Source organism: Oncorhynchus gorbuscha, linkage group LG04 (genome assembly GCF_021184085.1).
Source record: "Oncorhynchus gorbuscha isolate QuinsamMale2020 ecotype Even-year linkage group LG04, OgorEven_v1.0, whole genome shotgun sequence".
Taxonomy (NCBI): Eukaryota; Metazoa; Chordata; class Actinopteri; order Salmoniformes; family Salmonidae; genus Oncorhynchus; species Oncorhynchus gorbuscha.
In genome coordinates, this window is record NC_060176.1 from 57,144,038 (window position 1) to 57,167,346 (window position 23,309).

At 42.2% G+C, this 23,309-nt stretch overlaps 1 protein-coding gene across 3 annotated transcripts; it reads right to left on the reverse strand.

The window, feature by feature from the left end:
* Positions 1-1,335: 1,335 nt before the first annotated feature.
* Positions 1,336-22,881, reverse strand: LOC124034345 (beta-centractin-like). Of its 3 annotated transcripts, XM_046347423.1 has the most exons (12): positions 22,707-22,881; positions 21,838-21,987; positions 20,092-20,156; positions 19,117-19,192; positions 18,809-18,934; positions 18,443-18,567; positions 18,007-18,223; positions 3,239-3,331; positions 2,937-3,111; positions 2,745-2,806; positions 2,563-2,603; positions 1,336-2,475 (listed from the first exon to the last, which is right to left on the reverse strand). In XM_046347423.1, exons 4-12 carry the CDS (start codon positions 19,162-19,164, stop codon positions 2,373-2,375), a joined length of 990 nt encoding a protein of 329 aa, XP_046203379.1. In that variant the 5' UTR covers positions 19,165-19,192; positions 20,092-20,156; positions 21,838-21,987; positions 22,707-22,881; the 3' UTR covers positions 1,336-2,372. The 3 variants fall into 3 exon arrangements, with proteins under 3 accessions (XP_046203379.1, XP_046203377.1, XP_046203380.1); XM_046347421.1 differs by lacking the exon at positions 21,838-21,987; XM_046347424.1 differs by lacking the exon at positions 20,092-20,156.
* Positions 22,882-23,309: the final 428 nt, after the last annotated feature.

Here is a 23,309-nt window from a genome sequence, read left to right on the forward strand (position 1 = left end):
ATCCACCAACGCCACGTTGCACCACAGACTGTCCAGGAGTTGGCGGATGCTTTAGTCCAGGTCTGGGAGATCCCTCAGGAGACCATCCGCCACGTCATCAGGAGCATGCCCAGGCGTTGTAGGGAGGTCATACAGGCACATGGAGGCCACACACTACTGAGCCTAATTTTGACTTGTTTTAAGGACATTACATCAAAGTTGGATCAGCCTGTAGTGTGGTTTTCCACTTTAATTTTGTGACTCCAAATCCAAACCGCCATGGGTTGATAAATTTGATTTCCATTGATACGTTTTGTGATTTTGTTGTCAGCACATTCAACTATGTAAAGAAAAAAGTATTTAATAAGAATATTTCATTCAGATCTAGGATGTTATTTCACTGTTCCCTTTCATTTTTTTGAGCAGTGTATAACATTCTATTGGTTGCAATATAATTTAAATTGAATAAAAACATTTCTGGTGTTGTTTTCTACATCGCAAATCTTCCTTCCAACTATTTTGAAACCTCTATTGTGAAGCTGTCCATTTTTTGGTCCTGAAATTAAACTAGCATATTTTTATAGCACAATTTTATTTGGCCAATTTTGGTATTTAATGCAGGGCTGACAGACAAGTTCCATACGATCTCTAGAGCAGACATTTTCATGTAATTTTGTTAACTGCATGTGTGACAACTCCACTAGTTTTATTTATATTATTTACAAAGATTTTCCATTTTAAAAATCTAAAAATAACTTAAAAATCAATTAGTATATTTGAGTTTAACCAAAATAGTTGTTTTAATATTGGTTTAGTCTTTTCTGGTGAATAAAACTGAAATTGCAAACAACTTTCTATGGCTTGTTTTAAAAATAGTGATATTTTAGAGAGGATTTCATTTTCAAATAACTGAAAGTAAGGTAATCTGAAGGGAAAAAGGCAATTTTTACTAATCTGCTATAGAACTAGTTGCGATATATAGTTTGTGTTTAAAAAAAGGATTACAATAATGAGATGTATCCACCAATCCAGAGGATGGATGACTCCAATTGTTAGGGCGGAGAGACGTGGTTTGTCAGTATATTCATAATCTTTGGTGGAACACACCCATGGCAGGTGATAATTGGAATCCTTGGGACGTCATTACACTTAACCCTACCCCTAATTTAACCCTTTTTAAACCCATTTTAAATTTCAACCTCAATGGCGCAATGTCAGAGTTGGACACCCCAAGGATCCCCTTTTCCACACCAAAGAAACTCGTAAAATAATCAAAGGTAGTGCAAATGTATATTATTTTGCCATTTTAATCAAAATCTTGCATTGCTAATGTATTCAGCATAATAAACAATCATATCCCAGCAGAGTGCACTCATTTATTGTAACTAAATTGACTAAATTAAAGTGCTAGCAACACTAATGTACAACTCAATTAAAAAATCATATTTCAGCAATACTGTTAGTATTTGCCTCTAAGAGTTATGCCAGAAGGATATGGTCAAACTGTTACCCTTGAAACTAACACAATACATATTTTGATCTAAAATGAAGTCACTAATACCAATTCTGTTTAGCTTGCAAACATCTGCCAGAAAAAGCATGACAACCGACCCATTGTCATGTCACCTTCGATCCAGTTTAAAAGTTTAGCAAACCATGCAGCTTTGGAACATGATTTCAGTCAGAATATTCTCCATCAGCACAACACTGAAAGTGCTTTTAACTCATGTGGTCCACTCAAGATTCAATGTTTAATTCCCTAACAACATTGATTAAATGGCACCAGGTGATAAACCAATCAAATATTTTCAATACAATTTACATCAACTTATGTTTGAAAGTTGAAAAGACACTGATGGACAGTTGAAAGACACTGATGGATATTCAGACAGTGGGAAATAAAGAAATAACTTTATAACAAGAAGTTCTTAAGGTGTCTTTGCACACTGTTTAATGTGCAACAGTAACAAAACCCAAAAGGTAAAAACACATCTCTTAATTGAATCTATACATCAAAGTAAAGCAGAACGTTCCCCTTCATTGCCATTTAAATTAAGGATTTTATGATCCATTTCATATGGGGCATAACAAATCGTAGAATAAATACAGAATTTGCTTAAATGTTAAAAATAAGGAAAGTCCACAATATCAAGAGATGCAACTTAAAGCCTTGGGACAGGTTCTGGGTCTGTCTGGTAATGGCTGCCCAACACTTTGCCAGTCCTGGCCAGTGTCCCCGTCATTTGGCGTGTGGAGGGGAGTCTGTAGAAGGCATGCCATAGGGAGCCATGAACTCTCCTTATCATAGGGGTAATGGGGAAGGGGGTGTAGTTGAGTAGTTGGTGGACTTGAACCAGAGGTTTTTGGGCATAATAGGAGCACCGCCCACCTCTTCAGAAGGTCTTCCGATGGATGGCACGTGCTCGGTCTTCCTCATACTCCTTCTTTGACACCCACATCTTCTTGAAGGTGTCCAGTGACGCAAGGATGGAGCCCCTTCAAGCATGCAACAAGAGAGGATCATATCTCTGGAAACAGAGACTAATCTGTTTAGTCTGTGGCTGATCACATGATGTTACTTACCCTATCCACGTGGAGTAGAGTCGTTCTTGGGGTGCAGAGATCTAACAAAGAGTAACACGGGGAAATAAATGGACTGTGACACAGCACAACTAGTTCAGAAATGGATGATAATTATTGAACCAACATTAAGCATTTAATACATTGAAATTGTTGCGAGTCCCCAAGGTTAGGGCATCAAATACCTTTATTTTCACATCTTTGGGTGCCAACTTTTTCACTTCACTTAACAATCGATCACCAAAACCTTAGGGAAAGAAAACATGTAAAACAAGGACAGATGAAGACAATTAGCCAATGCTTAAGGAGTGGAGTGAAACATTTGTTGTTTGCCAGTCCTCAATATGTAATTGGTGGGAAAGAATTCTAATGAATACCTTTGAGGAGAGTGGAGCCCCCAGAGAGGACAATGTTGGAAAAGAGTGTACGTCGCAGGTCCATGTCTGACTTCTGAATGGCAAAAGCCAGAACCTCGTGGATTCCTTCACTCTCATCCCCTATCAGGTCTGGACGGAAGAGAAGCTCTGGGGCTCGGAATCGAGCAGGGCCAATCTACACAGGGTATAACAAGCTGTCAATACTTTGGTATAAATACAAAAGTGTACATGCCATGTCAAAATAGCAATATTGAACAACTTTCAGAACAATACATGTTGCGAATGCATCTAAAATGACTCACATCCAATGTGCTGCCATCAGGAAGAGTGTACTGTGCCTTCTCCGTCTCCAAGGTTTCATCTTTCTGTGGGTTCAGAGATAGGTAGCATGCTCTCTGCAGAGGTAAACAAGACAAAAGTGACAGATGTCAAGGACAAAGGTTGAATCAATATTCTAAATAACAGGACTGACAGAGTGTCTAGTGAAGATTGTAGGGGTTGTCAAACAAGTTAATCAGAATTTTTGAATTTGGCCCTAATGGAAGATTTCTTCCAGAAGTCGACCGATTAATTAATTGACATGGCCGATTTCAAGTTTTCATAACAATCGGTAATCAGCTTTTTTGGACCTGAGTACATTGCAATCCACGCGAAAACTGCGTGGCAAGCTGACCACATGTTATGCGAGTGCAGTGTCAAAAGGACCTTGTGGCTGCAAGGAGCCAAGGTAAGTTGCTAGCTAGCATTAAACTTATAAAAAACAAATCTTCACAAAATCACTAGTTAACTACACATGGTTGATGATATTACTAGGTTAACTAGCTTGTTCTCTTGCGTTCAGTGCAAGCAGAGTCAGGGTATATGCAACAGTTTGGGCCGCCTGGCTCGTTGCGAACTGTGAACTAATTTGCCAGAATTTTACATAATTATGACATAACATTGAAGGTTGTGCAATGTAACAGCACTATTTAGACTTAGGGTTGTCACCCGTTCGATAAAAAAGGAACGGCTCCGTATTTCACTGAAAGAATAAACGTTTTGTTTTTGAAATGATAGTTTCCGGACTTGACCATATTAATGGAATTAAGTCTATGATTTGATATAGCAGTCTGACTGAGCGGTGGTAGGCAGCAGCAGGCTCGTAAGTATTAATTCAAACAGCACTTTACTGACTTTGCCAGCAGCTCTTAGCAATGCTTGAGGCACATCGCTGTTTATGACTTCAAGCCTAACTCCAGAGATTAGGCTGGCAATACTAAAGTGCCTATAAGAACATCCAATAGTCAAAGGAATAGGAAATACAAATGGTAGAGAGAAATAGTTGACGTGTCATAATTCCTATAACTACAACCTAAAACGTCTTAACCTCTTACAGCTACCCCCCTACTTTTTTCAATTTCTGCCTGAAGACATACCCAAATCTAACTGCCTGTAGCGCAGGCCCAGGACCAAGGATATTCATATTCTTGGTTTCATTTGAAAGAAAACACTCTGAAGTTTGTGTAAATGTGAATTGAATGTAGGAGAATAACACAATAGATCTGGTTTAGATAATACAATGAAAAAAACATGTTTTTCTCCTCTTAAAATGAACAAGACAAAACAAACATTCAGATAGGATGATGGGGACCATTTCAGTAAAAAACATAAGAGGGCAACAGTACTTGTGCAACGTTTCAGAATGATAACTTCCAAAATGAGTGTGCTACATGACATTTATCATGAAGTCACCCAGGTGTCCCACACAAGTAGCCCAAATGTACCCAAGTGGCCAAATTGGTGAAGTTATACATTTTGAATGGAATAACTATACACAAAATACCAAAATGGTAGTTTAACACCCCCCCCCCCCCCCCCCCCCCCTGGAAGACCCTCAGTCCTCTACACAATATTGTGCTGCTGATGCCAGGTGCCATAGCAGTCTATTTCTGCTGTAAAGCAGAGGGTCACCAAGCATGTGGTGCAGGTGATGGGGGACTTCTTTTTGGAAAGAACACAGCGACACCTCCATGCTGTGCCCTTTAGACCCTGAGGCACATCCATGCCTGCAGAAATACATTTGGGCAGATGAACACCACTTGTGGCAGGAGCTGGATGAACCAGCTTCAGTGGGGGATGGACACCTTGGCACTGGGGGCTCCCATTCGCAGTCAGTGTTACTGTGAGAGAATTTTCAGTTAGAATAGTTTCACATATGAGCCCTGTATCAACAGGTATAATAAACACACATTATATATTTACATTTACATTTAAGTCATTTAGCAGACGCTCTTATCCAGAGCGACTTACAAATTGGTGCATTCACCTTATGACATCCAGTGGAACAGTCACTTTACAATAGTGCATATATATATCCGTCCGTCCTTGGTCAGCTCTCCCGCTATCTCTCTCAGAATGACCTTCTTGATCCAAATCAGTCAGGTTTCAAGACTAGTCATTCAACTGAGACTGCTCTTCTCTGTATCACGGAGGCGCTCCGCACCGCTAAAGCTAACTCTCTCTCCTCTGCTCTCATCCTTCTAGACCTATCGGCTGCCTTCGATACTGTGAACCATCAGATCCTCCTCTCCACCCTCTCCGAGTTGGGCATCTCCGGCGCGGCCCACGCTTGGATTGCGTCCTACCTGACAGGTCGCTCCTACCAGGTGGCGTGGCGAGAATCTGTCTCCTCACCACGCGCTCTCACCACTGGTGTCCCCCAGGGCTCTGTTCTAGGCCCTCTCCTATTCTCGCTATACACCAAGTCACTTGGCTCTGTCATAACCTCACATGGTCTCTCCTATCATTGCTATGCAGACGACACACAATTAATCTTCTCCTTTCCCCCTTCTGATGACCAGGTGGCGAATCGCATCTCTGCATGTCTGGCAGACATATCAGTGTGGATGACGGATCACCACCTCAAGCTGAACTTCGGCAAGACGGAGCTGCTCTTCCTCCCGGGGAAGGACTGCCCGTTCCATGATCTCGCCATCACGGTTGACAACTCCATTGTGTCCTCCTCCCAGAGTGCTAAGAACCTTGGCGTGATCCTGGACAACAAACTGTCGTTCTCAACTAACATCAAGGCGGTGGCCCGTTCCTGTAGGTTCATGCTCTACAACATCCGCAGAGTACGACCCTGCCTCACACAGGAAGCGGCGCAGGTCCTAATCCAGGCACTTGTCATCTCCCGTCTGGATTACTGCAACTCGCTGTTGGCTGGGCTCCCTGCCTGTGCCATTAAACCCCTACAACTCATCCAGAACGCCGCAGCCCGTCTAGTGTTCAACCTTCCCAAGTTCTCTCACGTCACCCCGCTCCTCCGCTCTCTCCACTGGCTTCCAGTTGAAGCTCGCATCCGCTACAAGACCATGGTGCTTGCCTACGGAGCTGTGAGGGGAACGGCACCTCAGTACCTCCAGGCTCTGATCAGGCCCTACACCCAAATAAGGGCACTGCGTTCATCCACCTCTGGCCTGCTCGCCTCCCTACCACTGAGGAAGTACAGTTCCCGCTCAGCTCAGTCAAAACTGTTCGCTGCTCTGGCTCCCCAATGGTGGAACAAACTCCCTCACGACGCCAGGACAGCGGAGTCAATCACCACCTTCCGGAGACACCTGAAACCCCACCTCTTTAAGGAATACCTAGGATAGGATAAAGTAATCCTTCTCACCCCCTCCCCCCTTAAAATATTTAGATGCACTATTGTAAAGTGGTTGTTCCACTGGATGTCATAAGGTGAATGCACCAATTTGTAAGTCGCTCTGGATAAGAGCGTCTGCTAAATGACTTAAATGTAAATGTAATATATAGTACAGGGAACATAAGGTTGAATATATTATTATAGACCTGCTAGATCTACTGTCTCATTTATATTATGACAGACCAGCTAGATCTGTCTTTATTATATTACAACAGACCAGCTGTATCTACTGTCTCCATTTCACTTTGGCCATTGTTGTGGGCCTGCCCTCCCCTCAACAGCCTCAAATAGGCTATTTCATGTCACAAATAATATTTTCTATTATTAATCCAAAACGATGTCCTTTCTGTTCAAAAAAATATTCCTCCATTTGGGAATCGCTAAATGAATCGTCCTCCAACAAATCTGTCTCAATTACCCGATCAATATCTTCTAAAATTGTGTGTACAACTGTATATCTAGACTTAGATTTAGCTTTCCCTGACTTAGTCACCATACTGATTGATATATAAACAGCTGAAGATGCGCTTTACCAAAACAACGTTGTACGTAACATGTGGCTCCTTCCGGTATGAATCTTCAATGGCGAATGAACCTCCTTACGCCAGAGTTTACTACATGGGTTGGTCCTCCAACACATAAACATGACATATTTCTGTTTACCTCAGCTCATTGGCTATCTACCCAGCTAGATTTCAAGACGATCAGTGGTCATTGGGTTAAAATACAGTCAATCAACGAAACAGCGGTCATATCATTGGTGCACAATGATGTCATTACTTGTCTTCAAATCGGTTTCTTTCAGTCAATACATCCCGCGATGTCAGGTTTGATTGTGTTACAAACAAATCAGTTGATTGCAATGAAACCAAACATGACTGGAAAAGTCACGTTTAGTGTGTGTATTTACATCGAATGTGTCGTCGAAAATGGAACGAGACTGAATTCACGACAAGCGGTTCACAAAATGTTTCGTGTTGGGCTATATAATGTATTTTATCAAACAAAAGACAATTAATTGTGTAACAATGAGCATTGGGATTGCAAACAGAGGAAGATCGTCAAAGATAAACAATTTATTTTATTGCAATTTGTGATGTTACGCCTGTGCTGATTGAAATAGCTTTTTTTTAATGGGGCTTTGTTCTCAGATAATCGCATCGTATTCTTTCGCAGTAAATCCTTTTTTAAATCTGACAACGCAGTTGGATTAGCAAGATTCTAGGCTTTCGACCCATGTGAGACACTTGTATTTTCATGAATGTTTAATATGACTATTTATGTAGCGATCACCGTATGTGATCAGCTTTCATATGTTCACATGTTCTGAGCCAGGAACTTAAAATGTTAGCTTTTTTTACATGGCACATACTGCACTTTTACTTTCTTCTCCAACACTGTGTTTTTGCATTAATTTAAACCAAATTTAACATGTTTCAATATTTATTTGAGACTAAATAGATTGTGTATTACATTAAGTTAAAATAATAATAATATTAAGTTAAATTAATAAGAGATACACATATATAATACAGATATACATGTAACCGATGTGAAATGGCTAGCTAGTTAGCGGTGGGACCTGAAGACCTGAAGTAGTTGTTGCCCTTGCTCTGCGTGTGGCGCGATGGGTAATGATGCTTCGGGGGTGGCTGTTGTTAATGTGTGCAGAGGGTCCCTGGTTCGAGCTAGGGTCGGGGCGAGGGGACGGACGAAAGTTATACTGTTACATTGATGCTGTGATGCGGATCACTGGTTGCTGCGGAAAAGGAGGTCAAACGGGGGGTGAGTGTAACCCATGTGAAATGGCTAGCTAGTTAGCAGTTACGGATACAGGTATCCTGCGTGTGTGTGTGTGTGTGTGTGTGTGCGCGTATCCTGTGTTCTCTCCTTCTCCCCTCACAGGTGAAAATCATCAGTCACCAATCCAATCATCAGTCAGAAGACACACCTCCTCCTGTTTCCTACCCTATCACAGTTCCTTTCCCTTGGTTTAAAAACCCTGTCAGTTGTTTGCTCTAGAGCTCAATCTCTCTGTAAATGCCATGTCTGTAGGTCTCTGTGTTTCACTCTCTCATTGTGTATTAACCTCTCGTTTGTTTGAGCACCTCCATAGCACTTTGTCATCACCTGTGAGTATTGTTTTGGTTATGGTGTTTGTGTTTGATTGCTGGTGGGAAAAGGGGAAACCAAGACAAGTCGCCCATGGGCATACACTACCCGTAGGTAGACTTTGTTAAATACACTAGTTAGAACTGGGCAGACCACCCACTGTATTTTTGGTTAGTTAGTTAGCTGTTGTTAAAGTAGGCTAGTCTAGCTTAGGTTAAAAAAAAAAATACTTATTGTTTCTTTCCTTGGGTCCAGCTCAGCCCCCTTTCCTGCTCCCCCCCATTACCGTGTGTTTACAAATAAACCTCGAGTTTGACGGTAGATAGCACTCATGCAGCGCCAGACCATGACACTCCCACCACCAATCATGACTGTAGGCAAGACACACTTGTCTGTATTCCCACCTGGTTGCCGGCACACACGCTTGACACCATCTGAACCAAATAAGTTTCTTGGTCTCATCAGACCACAGGACATGGTTCCAGTAATCCATGTCCTTAGTCTGCTTGTCTTCAGCAAACTGTTTGCGGGCTTTCTTGTGCATCATCTTTAGAAGAGGCTTCCTTCTGGGACGACGGCCATGCAGACCAATTTGATGCAGTGTACGGCGTATGGTCTGAGCACTGTCAGGCTGAACCCCCTTCAACCTCTGCAGCAATGCTGGCAGCACTCAAACGTCTTTCCCAAAGACAACCTCTGGATATGACGCTGAACACGTGGACTCAACTTCTTTGGTCGACCATGGCGAGGCCTGTTCTGAGTGGAACCTGTCCAGTTAAACCGCTGTATAGTCTTGGCCACCGTATTGCAGCTCAGTTTCAACGTCTTGGCAATTTTCTTATAGCCCAGGCCATCTTATGTAGAGCAACAATTATTTTTTTCAGATCTTCAGAGTTCTTTGCCATGAGGTGCCATGTTGAACTTCCAGTGACCAGTCAGTATGAGGGAGTGTGAGAGCGATGACACCAAATGTAACACACCTGCTCCCCATTCACACCTGAGACCTAGTAACACTAATGAGTCACATGACACCGGGGAGGGAAAATGGCTAACTGGGCCCAATTCGGACATTTTCCAAATTGGGGGGTGTACTCACTTTTGTTGCCAGCGGTTTAGACATTAATGGCTGTGTGTTGAGCTATTTTGAAGGGACTGCAAATTTACACTTATACAAGCTGTACACTCACTACTTCTTATTCAGTGTTGTCACATGAAAAGATACTCATATTTACAAAAATGTGAGGCATGTACTCACTTTTGATGTACTGTATACATACACATTTACCTGTAACATACATACATAGTGGGGCAAAAAAGTATTTAGTCAGCCACCAATTGGGCAAGTTCTCCCACTTAAAGATGAGAGGCCTGTAATTTATCATAGGTACACTTCAACTATGACAGACAAAATGAGAAATCCAGAAAATCACATTGTAGGATTTTCAATTAATTTATTTGCAACTTATGGTGGAAAATAAGTATTTAGTCACCTACAAACAAGCAAGATGTCTGACTCTCACAGTCCTGTAACTTCTTCTTTATGAGGCTCCTCTGTCCTCCACTTGTTACCTGTATTAATGGCACCTGTTTGAACTTGTTATCAGTATCCAAAACTTACAGTCATGTGTGCATACATTCTACGTATGGGTGGTCCCGGGAATCGAACCCACTACCCTGGCGTTACAAGCGCCATGCTCTACCAACTGAGCTGTATAAAAGACATGTCCACAACCTCAAACAGTCACACTCCAAACTCCACTATGGCCAAGACCAAAGAGCTGTCAAAGGACACCAGACACAAAATTGTAGACCTGCAAATCAACTGTGGGAGCAATTATTAGGAAATGGAAGACATACAAGACCACTGATAATCTCCCTCGATCTGGGGCTCCACGCAAGATCTCGCCCCGTGGGGTCAAAATGATCACAAGAACGGTGAGCAAAAATCCCAGAACCACACGGGGGGACCTAGTGAATGACCTGCAGAGAGCTGGGTCCAAAGTAACAAAGCCTACCATCAGTAACACACTACGCCACCAGGGACTCAAATCCTGCAGTGCCAGATGTGTCCCCCTGCTTAAGCCAGTGTTTGGAGGACAAAGAGTGCTGAGTTGCATCCAAAGAACACCATACCTACTGTGAAGCATGGGGGTGGAAACTGCAAAGGGACCAGGACGACTGATCCGTGTAAAGTAAAGAATGAATGGGGCCATGTATTGTGAGATTTTGAGTGAAACCTCCTTCCACCAGCAAGGGCATTGAAGATGAAACGTGGCTGGGTCTTTCAGCATGACAATGATCCCAAACACACCGCCCGGGCAAAGAAGGAGTGGCTTTGTAAGAAGCATTTCAAGGTCCTGGAGTGGCCTAGCCAGTCTCCAGATCTCAACCCCATAGAAAATCTTTGGAGGGAGTTGAAAGTCCGTGTTGCCCAGCAACAGCCCCAAAACATCACTGCTCTAGAGATCTGCATGGAGGAATGGGCCAAAATACCAGCAACAGTGTGTGAAAACCTTGTGAAGACTTAGAGAACGTTTGACCTCCGTCATTGCCAACAAAGGGTATATAACAAAGTAGAGAAACTTTTTTTGTTATTGACCAAATACTTATTTTCCACCATAATTTGCAAATTCATTCATTAAAAATCCTACGATGTGATTTTCTGGATTTTTCTTCTCATTTTCTGTCATAGTTGAAGTGTACCTATGATAAATTACAGGCCTCATCTTTTTAAGTGGGAGAACTTGCACAATTGGTGGCTGACTAAATACTTTTTTGCCCCACTGTACATACACGCTACCAATTAACTGATTTAAGCTTACTGTTTTGTATTGAATGAGCCTCCTGTGTTTTGTACAGTAGCCACAACAGCACTCTGTAGAGTAGCACTATCGTGTAGCCAAAGGACAGCTAGCTTCCGTCCTCCTCTGGGTACATGGACTTCAATACAAAACACAGGAGGCTCATGGTTCTCACCACCTTCCACTGACTTCCACAGTAATATTGAACATTTTTTAACAGTTTTGAACAAATTCATTTAAAAAATAAAGCAAAAGAGAACTGTTTCGTATTTTTTCCCTACGTACTTAGCTAGCAAATGTAGCTAGCTAGCTGGTTTTCCCTACTAAAACACCAGTCTCAAAAAGAGTGATGCAAACTAAACTAAATCAAGAAACATACCTGGATTTCTCCAATAGTAACTTGTTTGCAAATGTTGGACTAATCATTACACCCTAGATCAGCTAGATGCAGGCAAAAGTGTAGAAGGCAGTATTGAATGTGTCACTCTCTGTCCATGTGTCACCTCAAATTTATCTCGACCTGTGTGCAATTAAGTTGTAAACTTTAATTCATAGGCTAGGTTGTAGAAAAATTACAGTATCATGTAGTAGACTAAACCTATAAATGTTCAATTGAACGGGGTAAATTGAATATGAATGACAATCATCCAATATGCTGTAATAGAAATAAGGCCATGGTTACGAGAAAATATATATATCGTCCTCCCTCATCTTAAACTGCACCAACCGCCTCACACACACACACCTTTAAGTACTGTTAACTTCAGGTATTTAGAATTTAGAATGCATAAAATACTGTATTTACGATAGCACAGCTTCTCCCTTTGTCCCTTAGTCTTCCAGCCCATTTTCTTTTGTGTAACCAGCTGTAATATCTGTTCCACCCGCTAGGCACGTTTTCCTTTATGACGTAATTTGTAATCAAGGTATAATTCATTCTGTGTATATGTAATTGTGTGATTTAGTTAGGTATTTAGTAAATAAATAATTAAACCCAATTTTGTATTGCTGATTCAACTTGTTAGCCAGAGTTCGTGAAGACAACGAAGAATTTACAACTTTCAGATGAGACCGAATTAAGGTTAGCATGTCATATCACTTAATCCGGCATAGCCAAAGACACAACAACAGGACTAAGATTGAATCGTACTACACCGGCTCAGACGCAGGTCGGATGTGGCAGGGCTTGCAAACTATTACAGACTACAAAAGGAAACCATAGCCGTGAGCTGCCCAGTGACACGAGCCAACCAGACGAGCTAAATAATTTCAACTCACTTCGAAGCAAGTAACACTGAACCACGCATGCGAGCACCAGATGTTTCCGGACGACAGTGTGATCATGCTCTCCGTAGCCAACGTGAGTAAGAGCTTTACAACAGGTCAACATCCACAAGGCCACATGGTCAGACGGATTACCAGGATGTGTACGCCGAGCATGCGCAGACCAACTGGCTAGTGTCTTCACTGACATTTTCAACCTCTCCCTATCCGAGTCTGTGACACCAAAATGTTTAAAGCAGACCACCATAGTCTCTGTGCCCAAGAACACTAAGGTAACCTGCCTAAATGACTACCGACCCGTAGCACTCATGTCTGTAGCCATGAAGTGCTTTGAAAGACTTGTCATGGCTCACAACACCATTATACCAGTAACGCTAGAACCTCTCCAATTTGCATACCACCACAACAGATCCTGAGATGACGCAATCTCTATTGCACTCCACACCTGGACAAAAGGAACACCTACATGAGAATGCTATTCATTGACTACAGCTCAGCGTTCAACACCATAGTGCCCTCAAAGCTCATCACTAACCTAGGGACCCTGGGACTAAGCATCTCCCCCTGCAACTGGATCCTGGAATTCCTGACAGGTCGCACCCAGGTGGTAAGGGTAGGTAACAACACATCCGCACACCGATCCTCAAAACAGGGGCCCCTCAGGGGTGCTTGCTCAGTCCCCTCCGGTACGCTCTGTTCACCTATAACTGCCTGGCCAAGCACAACTCCAACACCATCATTAAGTTTGCCGATGACCACAGTGGTAGGCCTGATCACCGATAACGATGAGACAGCCTATAGGGAGGAAGTCAGACCTGGCAGTGTGGTGTCAGGAAAACAACCTCTCCCTCAACGTGATCAAGGCAAAGGAGATGATCGTGGACTACAGGAAAAGGAGGGCCGAGCACACCCTCATTCTCATTGACAGGGCCTTTCTCGAACAGATTGAGAGCTTCAAGATCCTTGCTAGTTCATTGGTGATGTGGACTACATGGTCCAAACATACCAAGACAGTCATGCAGAGGGTTTCGACAAAACCGATTTCCCATCAGGAGATTTGGCATGGATCCTCAGATCCTCAAAAAGTTTTACAGCTGCACCATTGAGAGCATCCTGAATGGTTGCATCACTGTCTGGTATGGTAACTGCTCGGCCTCCGATCACAAGGCACTACAGAGGGTAGTGCGTACGTCCTTGGTACTTCACTGGGGCCAAGCTTCCTGCCATCCAGAACCTATTTATCAGGTCTGCATCTGTCCTCGTGCTCCTAGACCTTAGTGCTGCTTTTGATACCATCGATCACCACATTCTTTTGGAGAGATTGGAAACCCAAATTGGTCTACACGGACAAGTTCTGGCCTGGTTTAGATCGTATCTGTCAGAAAGATATCAGTTTGTCTCTGAATGGTTTGTCCTCTGACAAATCAACTGTAAATTTCGGTGTTCCTCAAGGTTCCGTTTTAGGACCACTATTGTTTTCACTATGTATTTTACCTCTTGGGGATGTCATTCGAAAACATAATGTTAACTTTCACTGCTATGCGGATGACACACAGCTGTACATTTCAATGAAACATGGTGAAGCCCCAAAATTGCCCTCGCTAGAAGCCGGTGTTTCAGACATAAGGAAGTGGATGGCTGCAAACTTTCTACTTTTAAACTCGGACAAAACAAGAGATGCTTGTTCTAGGTCCCAAGAAACAAAGAGATCTTCTGTTGAATCTGACAATTAATCTTAATGGTTGTACAGTCATCTCAAATAAAACTGAAGGACCTCTGTGTTACTCTGGACCCTGATCTCTCATTTGACAAACATATCAAGAGTGTTTCAAGGACAGCTTCTTTTTTTATCTACGTAACAAAAATCCGAAACTTTGTCCCAAATTTTGGGGTTTCAGGACAGCACTTTGAGATATCAGCTGATGTACTAAGGGCTATATAAGTAAATTTGATTTGGTGTCAGAGGAAGGCCCCCAAAAAATTGCCAAAGACTCTAGCCACCCTAGTCATAGCCGATCCTTCTCTGGTACCGCACGACAAGCGGTACCGGAGCGTCAAGTCTACATCCAAAAGGCTTTTTAACAGCTTCTACCGCCAAGCCATAAGACTCCTGAACAGTAAATCAAATGGCTACCCGGATTATTTGAATTGCCCCCCCCCACTTTTTACAGCTGCTACTCTGTTTAATATCTATGCATAGTCTCTTTACCTCAACCTACATGTAGAGTACCAGTCAAAAGTTGGTATACACCTATGCATTCAAGGGTTTTTCTTTATTTCCACTATTTTCTACATTGTAGAATAATAGTGAAGTCATCAAAACACAAAAAGAATCATGTAGTAACCCCCCCCAAAACAGTGTTAAACATATCAAAATATATTTTAGATTTGAAAAAGTAGCCACCCTTTGCCTTGACAGCTTTGCACCCTCTTGGCATTCTCTCAACCAGCTTCAATTTGAATGCTTTTCCAACAGTCTTGAAGGAGTTAACATATGCTGAGCACTTGTTGGCTGCTTTTCCTTCACTCTGCGGTGCAACTCATCCCAAACCAGCTCAATTGGGTTGAGGTCAGGTGATTTTGGAGGCCAGGTCATCTGATGCAGCACTCAATCACTCTCCTCCTTGGTCAAGTAGCCCTTACACAGCCTGGAGGTGTGTTGGGTCATTGTCCAGTGGAAAAACTGGACTAGTCTCACAAAGCCTGAAATAGATGGGATGGTGTATTGCTGGTGAATGCTGTGGTAGCCATGCTGGTTAAGTGTGCCTTGAATTCTAAATAAATCACAGACAGTGTCACCAGCAAAGCACCCCCACACTATCACACATCCTCTTCCATGCTTCACGGTGGGAACCACACATCCAGAGATCATCCGTTCACCTACTCTGCATCTCGCAAATACACGGCAGTTGGAAGCAAAAATCACACCTTTGGATTCAGACCAAAAGGACAGATTTCCACCGGTCTAATGTCCATTGCTCGTGTTTTTGCCCCAAGTAAGTCTCTTCTTATTGGTGTCCTTTAGTAGTAGTGGTTTCTTTGCAGAATTTCGACCATGATGGCCTGATTTACTCTGAACAGTTGATGTTGAGCTGTGTCTGTTACTTGAACTTTGAAACATTTATTTGGCCTGCAATTTCTGAGGCTGGAAACTCTAATGAACTTATCCTCTGCAGCAGAGGTAACTCTGCTGCAGAGTTAAATGTTCCATATTGACTGACCTTCATGTCTTAAAGTAATGATGGACGGTCATTTCTCTTTGCTTATTTGAGGTGTTCTTGCTATAATATGGACTTGGTCTTTTACCAAATAGCGCCATCTTCTGTATATCACCCTACCGTGTCACAACAACTGATTGGCTCAAACGCATTAAGGAAAGAAATTCCACTATTTAACTTTTAACAAGGCATACCTGTTAATTGAAATGCATTCCAGGTGACTACCTCATGAAGCTGGGTGAGAGAATGCCAAGAGTGTACAAAGCTGTCATCAAAGCAAAGGGTGGCTATTTGAAGAATCTCAAATATATTTTGATTTGTTTAACACTTTTTTTGGTTACTATATGATTGCATATGTGTCATTTCATAGTTTGTCTTCACTATTATTCTACAATGTAGAAAATAGCAAAAAATAAAGAAAAACCCTGGAATGAGTAGGTGTACTAAAACGTTTGACCGGTAGTGTATGTAGTATATATTATTTGCTCAGAAAACTTGAGGATCCAAATAAAACCACCCGAGGGCTAAATTTGGCCGGCAGTTAGGGAACCCTATTCTAGATTGTAGCGGGGTGAACAGGCCGTGGCTAAGGTGGTTAGGGTCCTTGATCTTCCTGTGACACCGGGAGCTGTAGATGTCCTGAAGGGCAGGCAGTGTGCCCCCAGTGATTAGTTGGGCTGACCCCACCACCCTCTGGAGAGCCCTGTGATTGAGGACGGTGCAATTGCAGTACCAGGCCGTGATACAGCCCGACAGAATGCCCTCAATGGTGCAGCTGTAGAGGTTTGAGGGTCTTAAAGGTCAGGCCAAATTTCTTCAGCCTCCTGAGATTGAAAAGGTGCTGAACTCAAGGGACCATTCGAGGTTGTGTGCACACCGAGAAACTTTTAAGCTTTTGACCTTCTCCATTGCGGCCCAGTCAATGTGGAAAGGGACGTGCGCTCTCTGCTGTTTCCTGTCATCTACAATCAGCTCCTTCGTTTCATTGACGTTGAGGGAGAGGTTATTTCCTGGCACAACTCCACCACGGCTCTCACCTCCTCCCTGTAGGCTGTCTCGTCACTGTTGGTAATCAAGCCTACCACGGTTGTGTCGTTGAGTTGATCATTCAGTATGAGACGAGTGTGGCCACGCAGACATGGGTGAACAGGGAGAACAGGAGGGAGTGTGTCTGCCCCAGGTCTGTGTTTCATAGCGAGTCATACTACAAGACAGGTCGTGGGAGACAATGCTCGGAAATGGATTTTAAATATTGACAAGTGGCAGTTGGGACGTTGAGTGCGCATTGTCAACATGCTCTTTTTGGCCAAAACACTTGCAGACTCAAGTGTTGACTATCGAACACAACAGCAAGTGGTTCTCGATAAAGGGGTTAAGGGCCAAGTGTTTGGTTTGAGATTCAGCCCTCACTCACACCACTCTTGCATATGCAGCCTACCTTTGAAGCATCTTTTTGAGTAGCATATTCCTCTTCAGTGCTTCCTGTGCCATCCACATATGTGCATTGGTCAAGTTATCAGGTTGCTAGCTAGCAAGGTAACATGACTAGCTAGCTAAACAATGTTATCAAACCAAAAAAATAGCAGCTCAGGAGTAGTTTAAAACGGCCCATGATATGCACATGAATCTGGGGTATAAAAAAAATAAAAATAGCTCCGGTAATCTTGGGAGTAACTTTTACAAGATTTTGGTTAGAGGCATAGCAACATAAAGGCGCAAGCATCAACTGTACCATCTTTGCTGTAGCCGTGTTTCCCCTTAAAAAGATCTGTGTGGAAACAGATGCACTTAACTTCTAGCGTGGTAAACGAAATGGACTCGCAATGAATGGAATAAAAAAAATGTACGCCGATAAACATGTCACGCGTTATTAACACATCCACTTTGACAGCCCAGAAGATTAAAACTATTTGACTAGAATTGTCACATTTTACCCCATCAAAAACATAACACAATCTCCCCATCCATACCTCTTTGATAGTCCGCACAACCTCAAACTCAGCTGAAGTGTGGAAGTCATAGCCTTCCTTGCGCAGTAGCAGGCGTAGGTAGCGTGAGACATCCCGCCCAGCAATGTCCACCCGCATGATAGAGTGAGGGATGGCAAAGCCTTCATAGATGGGCACAGCATGGGTTACCCCATCACCAGCATCCAGCACCACTCCTGTTGTCCGCCCTGTGGCATATCTGCAATATCCAAAGAGATATTCAAAACTGTTCCACTGTTTATGCTAATGATTATTACATAATTTTCATTTCTCTACAGTTATTAATGCATTATACATGCCATATTAGCCTGGAATTTCAACCTCTGGAGAATTTATTTTGTAATGTTCTGGTATGTAAAAACATTACCCTGGCAAACAAGAGGCAAGATAGCTAGCTACAGAGGCCAGACAAACTTACAAGCTTAATACTGCCTGCATGGAGATGAAGAGCGCTGGTACATTGAAGGTCTCAAAGAACACCTCTGCTGCACGCTCACGGTTTTTACTTGGGTTTAAGGGGGCCTCTGTTAAAAGCACAGGATGCTAAAGAACATTAGGAGAGATGGAAAAGAAAGTCAATGCAGTTAAACAGTTAAAAACAAAAGCCCACATTCATATTCACCTTTCAAGAAACCCTGAGAGAAAAAAACATCTAAAATCAGATGTTATTTGTTACGTACACCAAATACAACAGGTGTAGACCATACAGTGAAATGCTTACTTACGTCTCATGATCTAATTAAAAGTACCCAGAATGTGTGTTACAGAAACCAGAGAAAAATACCTCTTCAGAGAAGGTCTGTAGTTGCTCCTTAGAGTACACATATTGCCAGATGCGCTCCATGTCATTCCAGTCCTTAACAATACCATGCTCCATAGGGTACCGCACAGACAGAAGTCCCCTGTGTTCCTACAACCACATGGAGATCAACAGGTGTTGGGAATAATGGCTATAACTATATTATTGTTTAAAAATACCGCTTCAGTGTCATAACGGCCTAAATATAAGCATACACCATGAAGCCCATTAGCCTATATTATGAGTTACACAATGGGGCCATGGGCATCGGTCTTAGAAAACACTGTACATACCTCTGCTTTTGGGCCAATGAAGAGATCTCCCTCCAGCGCACCTGCCATCACCCGAACATGCTTGGGACGACCCACACTAAAAGGTAAAGACATGGATTATATTACATACTTTAATTTAATCAAAGCATTTCAGTAAAATACATTGCAGGGCCTTGAGAAAATATGAATACCCCTTGACTTATTCTCAAGTCTTGCCATAGATTTTCAATCAGATTTAATTCACTGTCTTCTTGGTAAGCAACTCCAGTGGGGATGTGGCCTTGTGTTTGAGATTATTGTGCTGCATCTTCAGTTCTCCTACCACAGCTATGAAATTAACTGTTTTAAAAAGTCACCATTGGCCTCATGGTGAGATGTCTGGCAACTGAGTTGGGAAGGATGCCTGTATCTTTGTCGGTGACTGGGTGTATTGATACACCATCTAAAGTGTCATTTATAACTTCACCATGCTCAAAGACATTCAACGTCCGTTTTATTTAAATTTTACCAATAGGTGGCCTTCTTTGCAAGGCACAGGGAAACCTCCCTGGTCTTTGCGGTTGAATCTGTGTTTGAAATTCACTACTCGACTGGGGGACATTACAGATAATTGTATGTGTGGTACAGAGATGAGGTAGTCATTCAAAAATCATGTTAAACACTATTATTGCACACAGAGTCCATGCAACTTTGTGTATTATGGGACTTAAAACAATTTTACCCCTGAACTTACTTAGGCTTGACATAACAAAGGGGTTGAATACTTGACTCAAGATATTTCAGCTTTCATTTTAAAACTAATTTGTAAAAATGTCTAAAAACATCATTCCAATTTGAATTTATTGTAGGTAAGCCCAACAGACAAAAAAAAATCTACATTTAATCCATTTCAAATTCAGGCTGTAACAAGTGGAAAAAGTCAGATGTGAATACTTTCTGAAGGCACTGTAGGTATTTAATATTATAGCGTTGATGGCTGAATGTGTGTGATCTTACTAGTTTGGAAAGCAGTATTTGGGGATCTGGTCTCCTGCAAAACCAGCTTTAACAACACCAGAGCCCTGAAAGAGAAAGTAAGAAAATCCAAATGTGGCCCCTAGCAAGCTAGCTACATAAATTAACTAATTTATTATAGAGGCCGAGGGTGGCTCTGACACCATCTGTTCTTCTTGTTTGTATAGTGATGTCATGAGACCGTGCTGAGGGGGAAACACCAGCACGCAGGAATCCTATAAACTACTGTATCAGAAGTAAAAAATATAATTTCCCTTGTTGTTCATCACAATTATTGTACTCTAATGCTTGACTACAGTCAGTAACACAATGATGCACAAGTAAATTAAGCTTTCTTTAATTTCCCAATGATGCTGATTTCAAGTAGCCTGAAGCGGAAACTGATCATCTAACCTAGATGAGCTAATAATCCATCCTCATTCATGTCCTCTCTTTCATTGCTCACGTCTTAATTATAGCTGGCTAGATAGCTAGCTAGCTCACCCTGTCTAGCAAGATAATAGCTAATGTTTGACTGTGAGCTTTCCCTAGTTAGCATAGGGATGAGGATGGGTCGGGGATGCAACCGGGTCGGGGATAGTGTTAGTTATAAGTTAGCTTGGTTACCACCCACATTCCCAACTGCTATAGTAGATTTTAGCTAGCGAGACTAAATTACTGACTGATGAGCAAAACTAGTCTGAGGCTTCAGCAAATTTTTCTCACTCTGGCTTTAGCTAATTTACCTCATCTACACAGAACAAAAATATAAAACGCACCAATTGTTGGTCCCATGTTTCATGAGCTGAAATAAAAGACCCCAGAAATGTTCCATATGCACAAAATAATTTTGCTTACAATTGCAACAAATGTTTACATCCCTGTCAGTGAGATTTTCTAATTTATCCACCTGACATGTGTGGCCTATCAAGAAGCTGATTAAACAGAATGATCATTGCATATGTAGGTGCACCTTGTGCTGGGGACAATAAAAGGCCACAAAAATGTAGAGTAGTCACACAACACAATGTTACAAATGTTTCAAGGTTTGAGTGAGGATGCAATTGGCATGCTGACTGCAGGAATATCCACCAGAGCTGTTGCCAGATCATTTAACGTTAATTTCTTTACCACAAGCTTCCTCTAACGTAATTTTAGAGCATTTTTCAGTATGTCCAACCGGCCTCACAACCACGTGTAACCACGCCAGCCCAGGGCTTCCACATCCAGCTTCTTAAACTGCGAGATCGTCTGAGACCAGCCACCCGGACAGCTGATGAAACTGTGGGTTTGCACAACCTAAGGGAAGCTCATCGTCCTCACAAGGGTCTTGTCCTGAATGCAGTTTGGCGTTGTGACTGACTTCGGTGGGCAAATGCTCACCTTCGACGGTCACTGGTATGCTGGAGAAGTGTGCGCTTCGCGGATTAATCGTGGTTTCAACTGTACCGGGCAGATGGCAGAGTGTATGGCATCGTGTGGGCAAGCGGTTTGCGGATGTCAACGTTGTGAACAGAGTGCCCCGTTGGGGTTATGGTATGGGCAGACAAACTACGGACAATGAACACGATTGCATTTTCTCGACAGCAATATACCGTGACGAGATCCTGAGGCCCATTGTTGTGCCATTCATCTGCTGCCATTACCTCATGTTTCAGCCTGATAATGCTTGGCCCCATGTCGCAAGGATCTGTACACAATTGCTGGAAGCTGAAAATGTCCCAGTTCTTCCATGGCCTGCATACTCACCAAACATGTCACCCATTGAGCAAGTTTGGCATGCTCTGGATCGATATGTACAACAGCTTGCTCCAGTTCCCGCCAATATCCAGAAACTTCATTCAGCCATTGTAGAGGAGTGGGACAACATTCCACAGGCCACAATCATCCTGATCAACTCTGCGAAGGAGATGTGTTGCTTAGGCAAACGGTGGTCACACCAGATACTGACAGGTATTCTAATCCACACCCCTATTTTTTTTGTTTTGTTTAAGGTATCTGTGACTAACAGATGCAAATCTGCATTCCAAGTCATGTGAAATCCATAGATTAGGGTCTAATGAGTTTATTTCAATTGACCGATTTTCTTATATGAACTAACTCAGTAAAATCTTTGAAATTGTTGCATGTTAAGTTTATATTTATGTAACTAGCAAATGAAATTGTTTGCAAAAGATAACCGTGTTTTCCCCTACTAACACGGACTTTGCTTATACTAACGTTAGCTCGCAAGTTTGAGGTAAATGTAGCTAGTTAACTAAATTATAGTACAATAGCTATATGACTGAAATATGTGGTTGTCCCACCCATCCACTGAAACCCACCTGGCTAGCTTTAGTTATCTAATTAATGGACTAATTGTAGCGATGGCTACATCGTTCGGGATTAAGAGTACGGATAATATAACTAGCCATTTGAGCATCAGAGCATCTGCTAAATTACTAAAATGTCAATGTAACGTTAGCTAGTGTACGTTAAACAGCTTGCTAGCTAGTTAACGGGTATAAACAAGACCGCAACCACATTGAACCGCAGACTAACGTTAGCGAGTGATGCATTTATTTTTTACTAAGGTCAGCTACAAATTGTTTGCGAGCTAGCTAACGTTAACCACTTACATTATCAATCACCACAGGCTGATTTGCTATTATATCGTAGGACTCCATGGTGATACAACGAGCTATCCACTCTTTATTGAATCCTGTTTTCCTAGCTAGAACGTAATATCGTCTGTTGGTGGAAAAAATGCAACACTGAAGAAAGAACATGTACGTATAGAGCTTCTCAACTATAATAGCTAATCGACGTACAGTCGAAGACTACGTACAGCCCCATAAGCCAATCGCAAGCCATTGCAAGTGAAAAAACGTTGACGCTACAAAGGAACGTACGGCCACAATGTTGAAAAACATTTTGGTCTGAGTAACTTCTTTTAGATAGACTGTGACCAGACGTTCTTATTATTATACACTTCAAAATATTAAAGGAAGGTCAGCTCTTTGTATATCATGTTAATAGATTAGTTAAGCCGAACTCAAAATGTAAATGTGTTCAAACCATGCAATTACCAGTTATGACTGACACTAACATTTTTATTTTATCTGATATCTCCATACAAATTGAAAAAAAAACTGACAAATCTGCAAAAACCTGTTTCGATTAGGCTACAGCACCACCAGATGGCACTGAAATAACGTGGAATGTGGGACTTTACAATTAGG

Excerpts from the sequence above, each read along its gene's own strand:
- LOC124034345 (XM_046347421.1), bottom strand. The coding sequence starts at position 22,856 with ATGTTCTTTCTTCAGTGTTGCATTTTTTCCACCAACAGACGATATTAC. Across the intron at positions 19,193-20,091 it reads AAATACTGCTTTCCAAACTA|TGTGGGTCGTCCCAAGCATG; the intron begins GTAAGATCACAC and ends TTTACCTTTTAG. Across the intron at positions 18,224-18,442 it reads ATGCAGGCAGTATTAAGCTT|ATATGCCACAGGGCGGACAA; the intron begins GTAAGTTTGTCT and ends TGGATATTGCAG.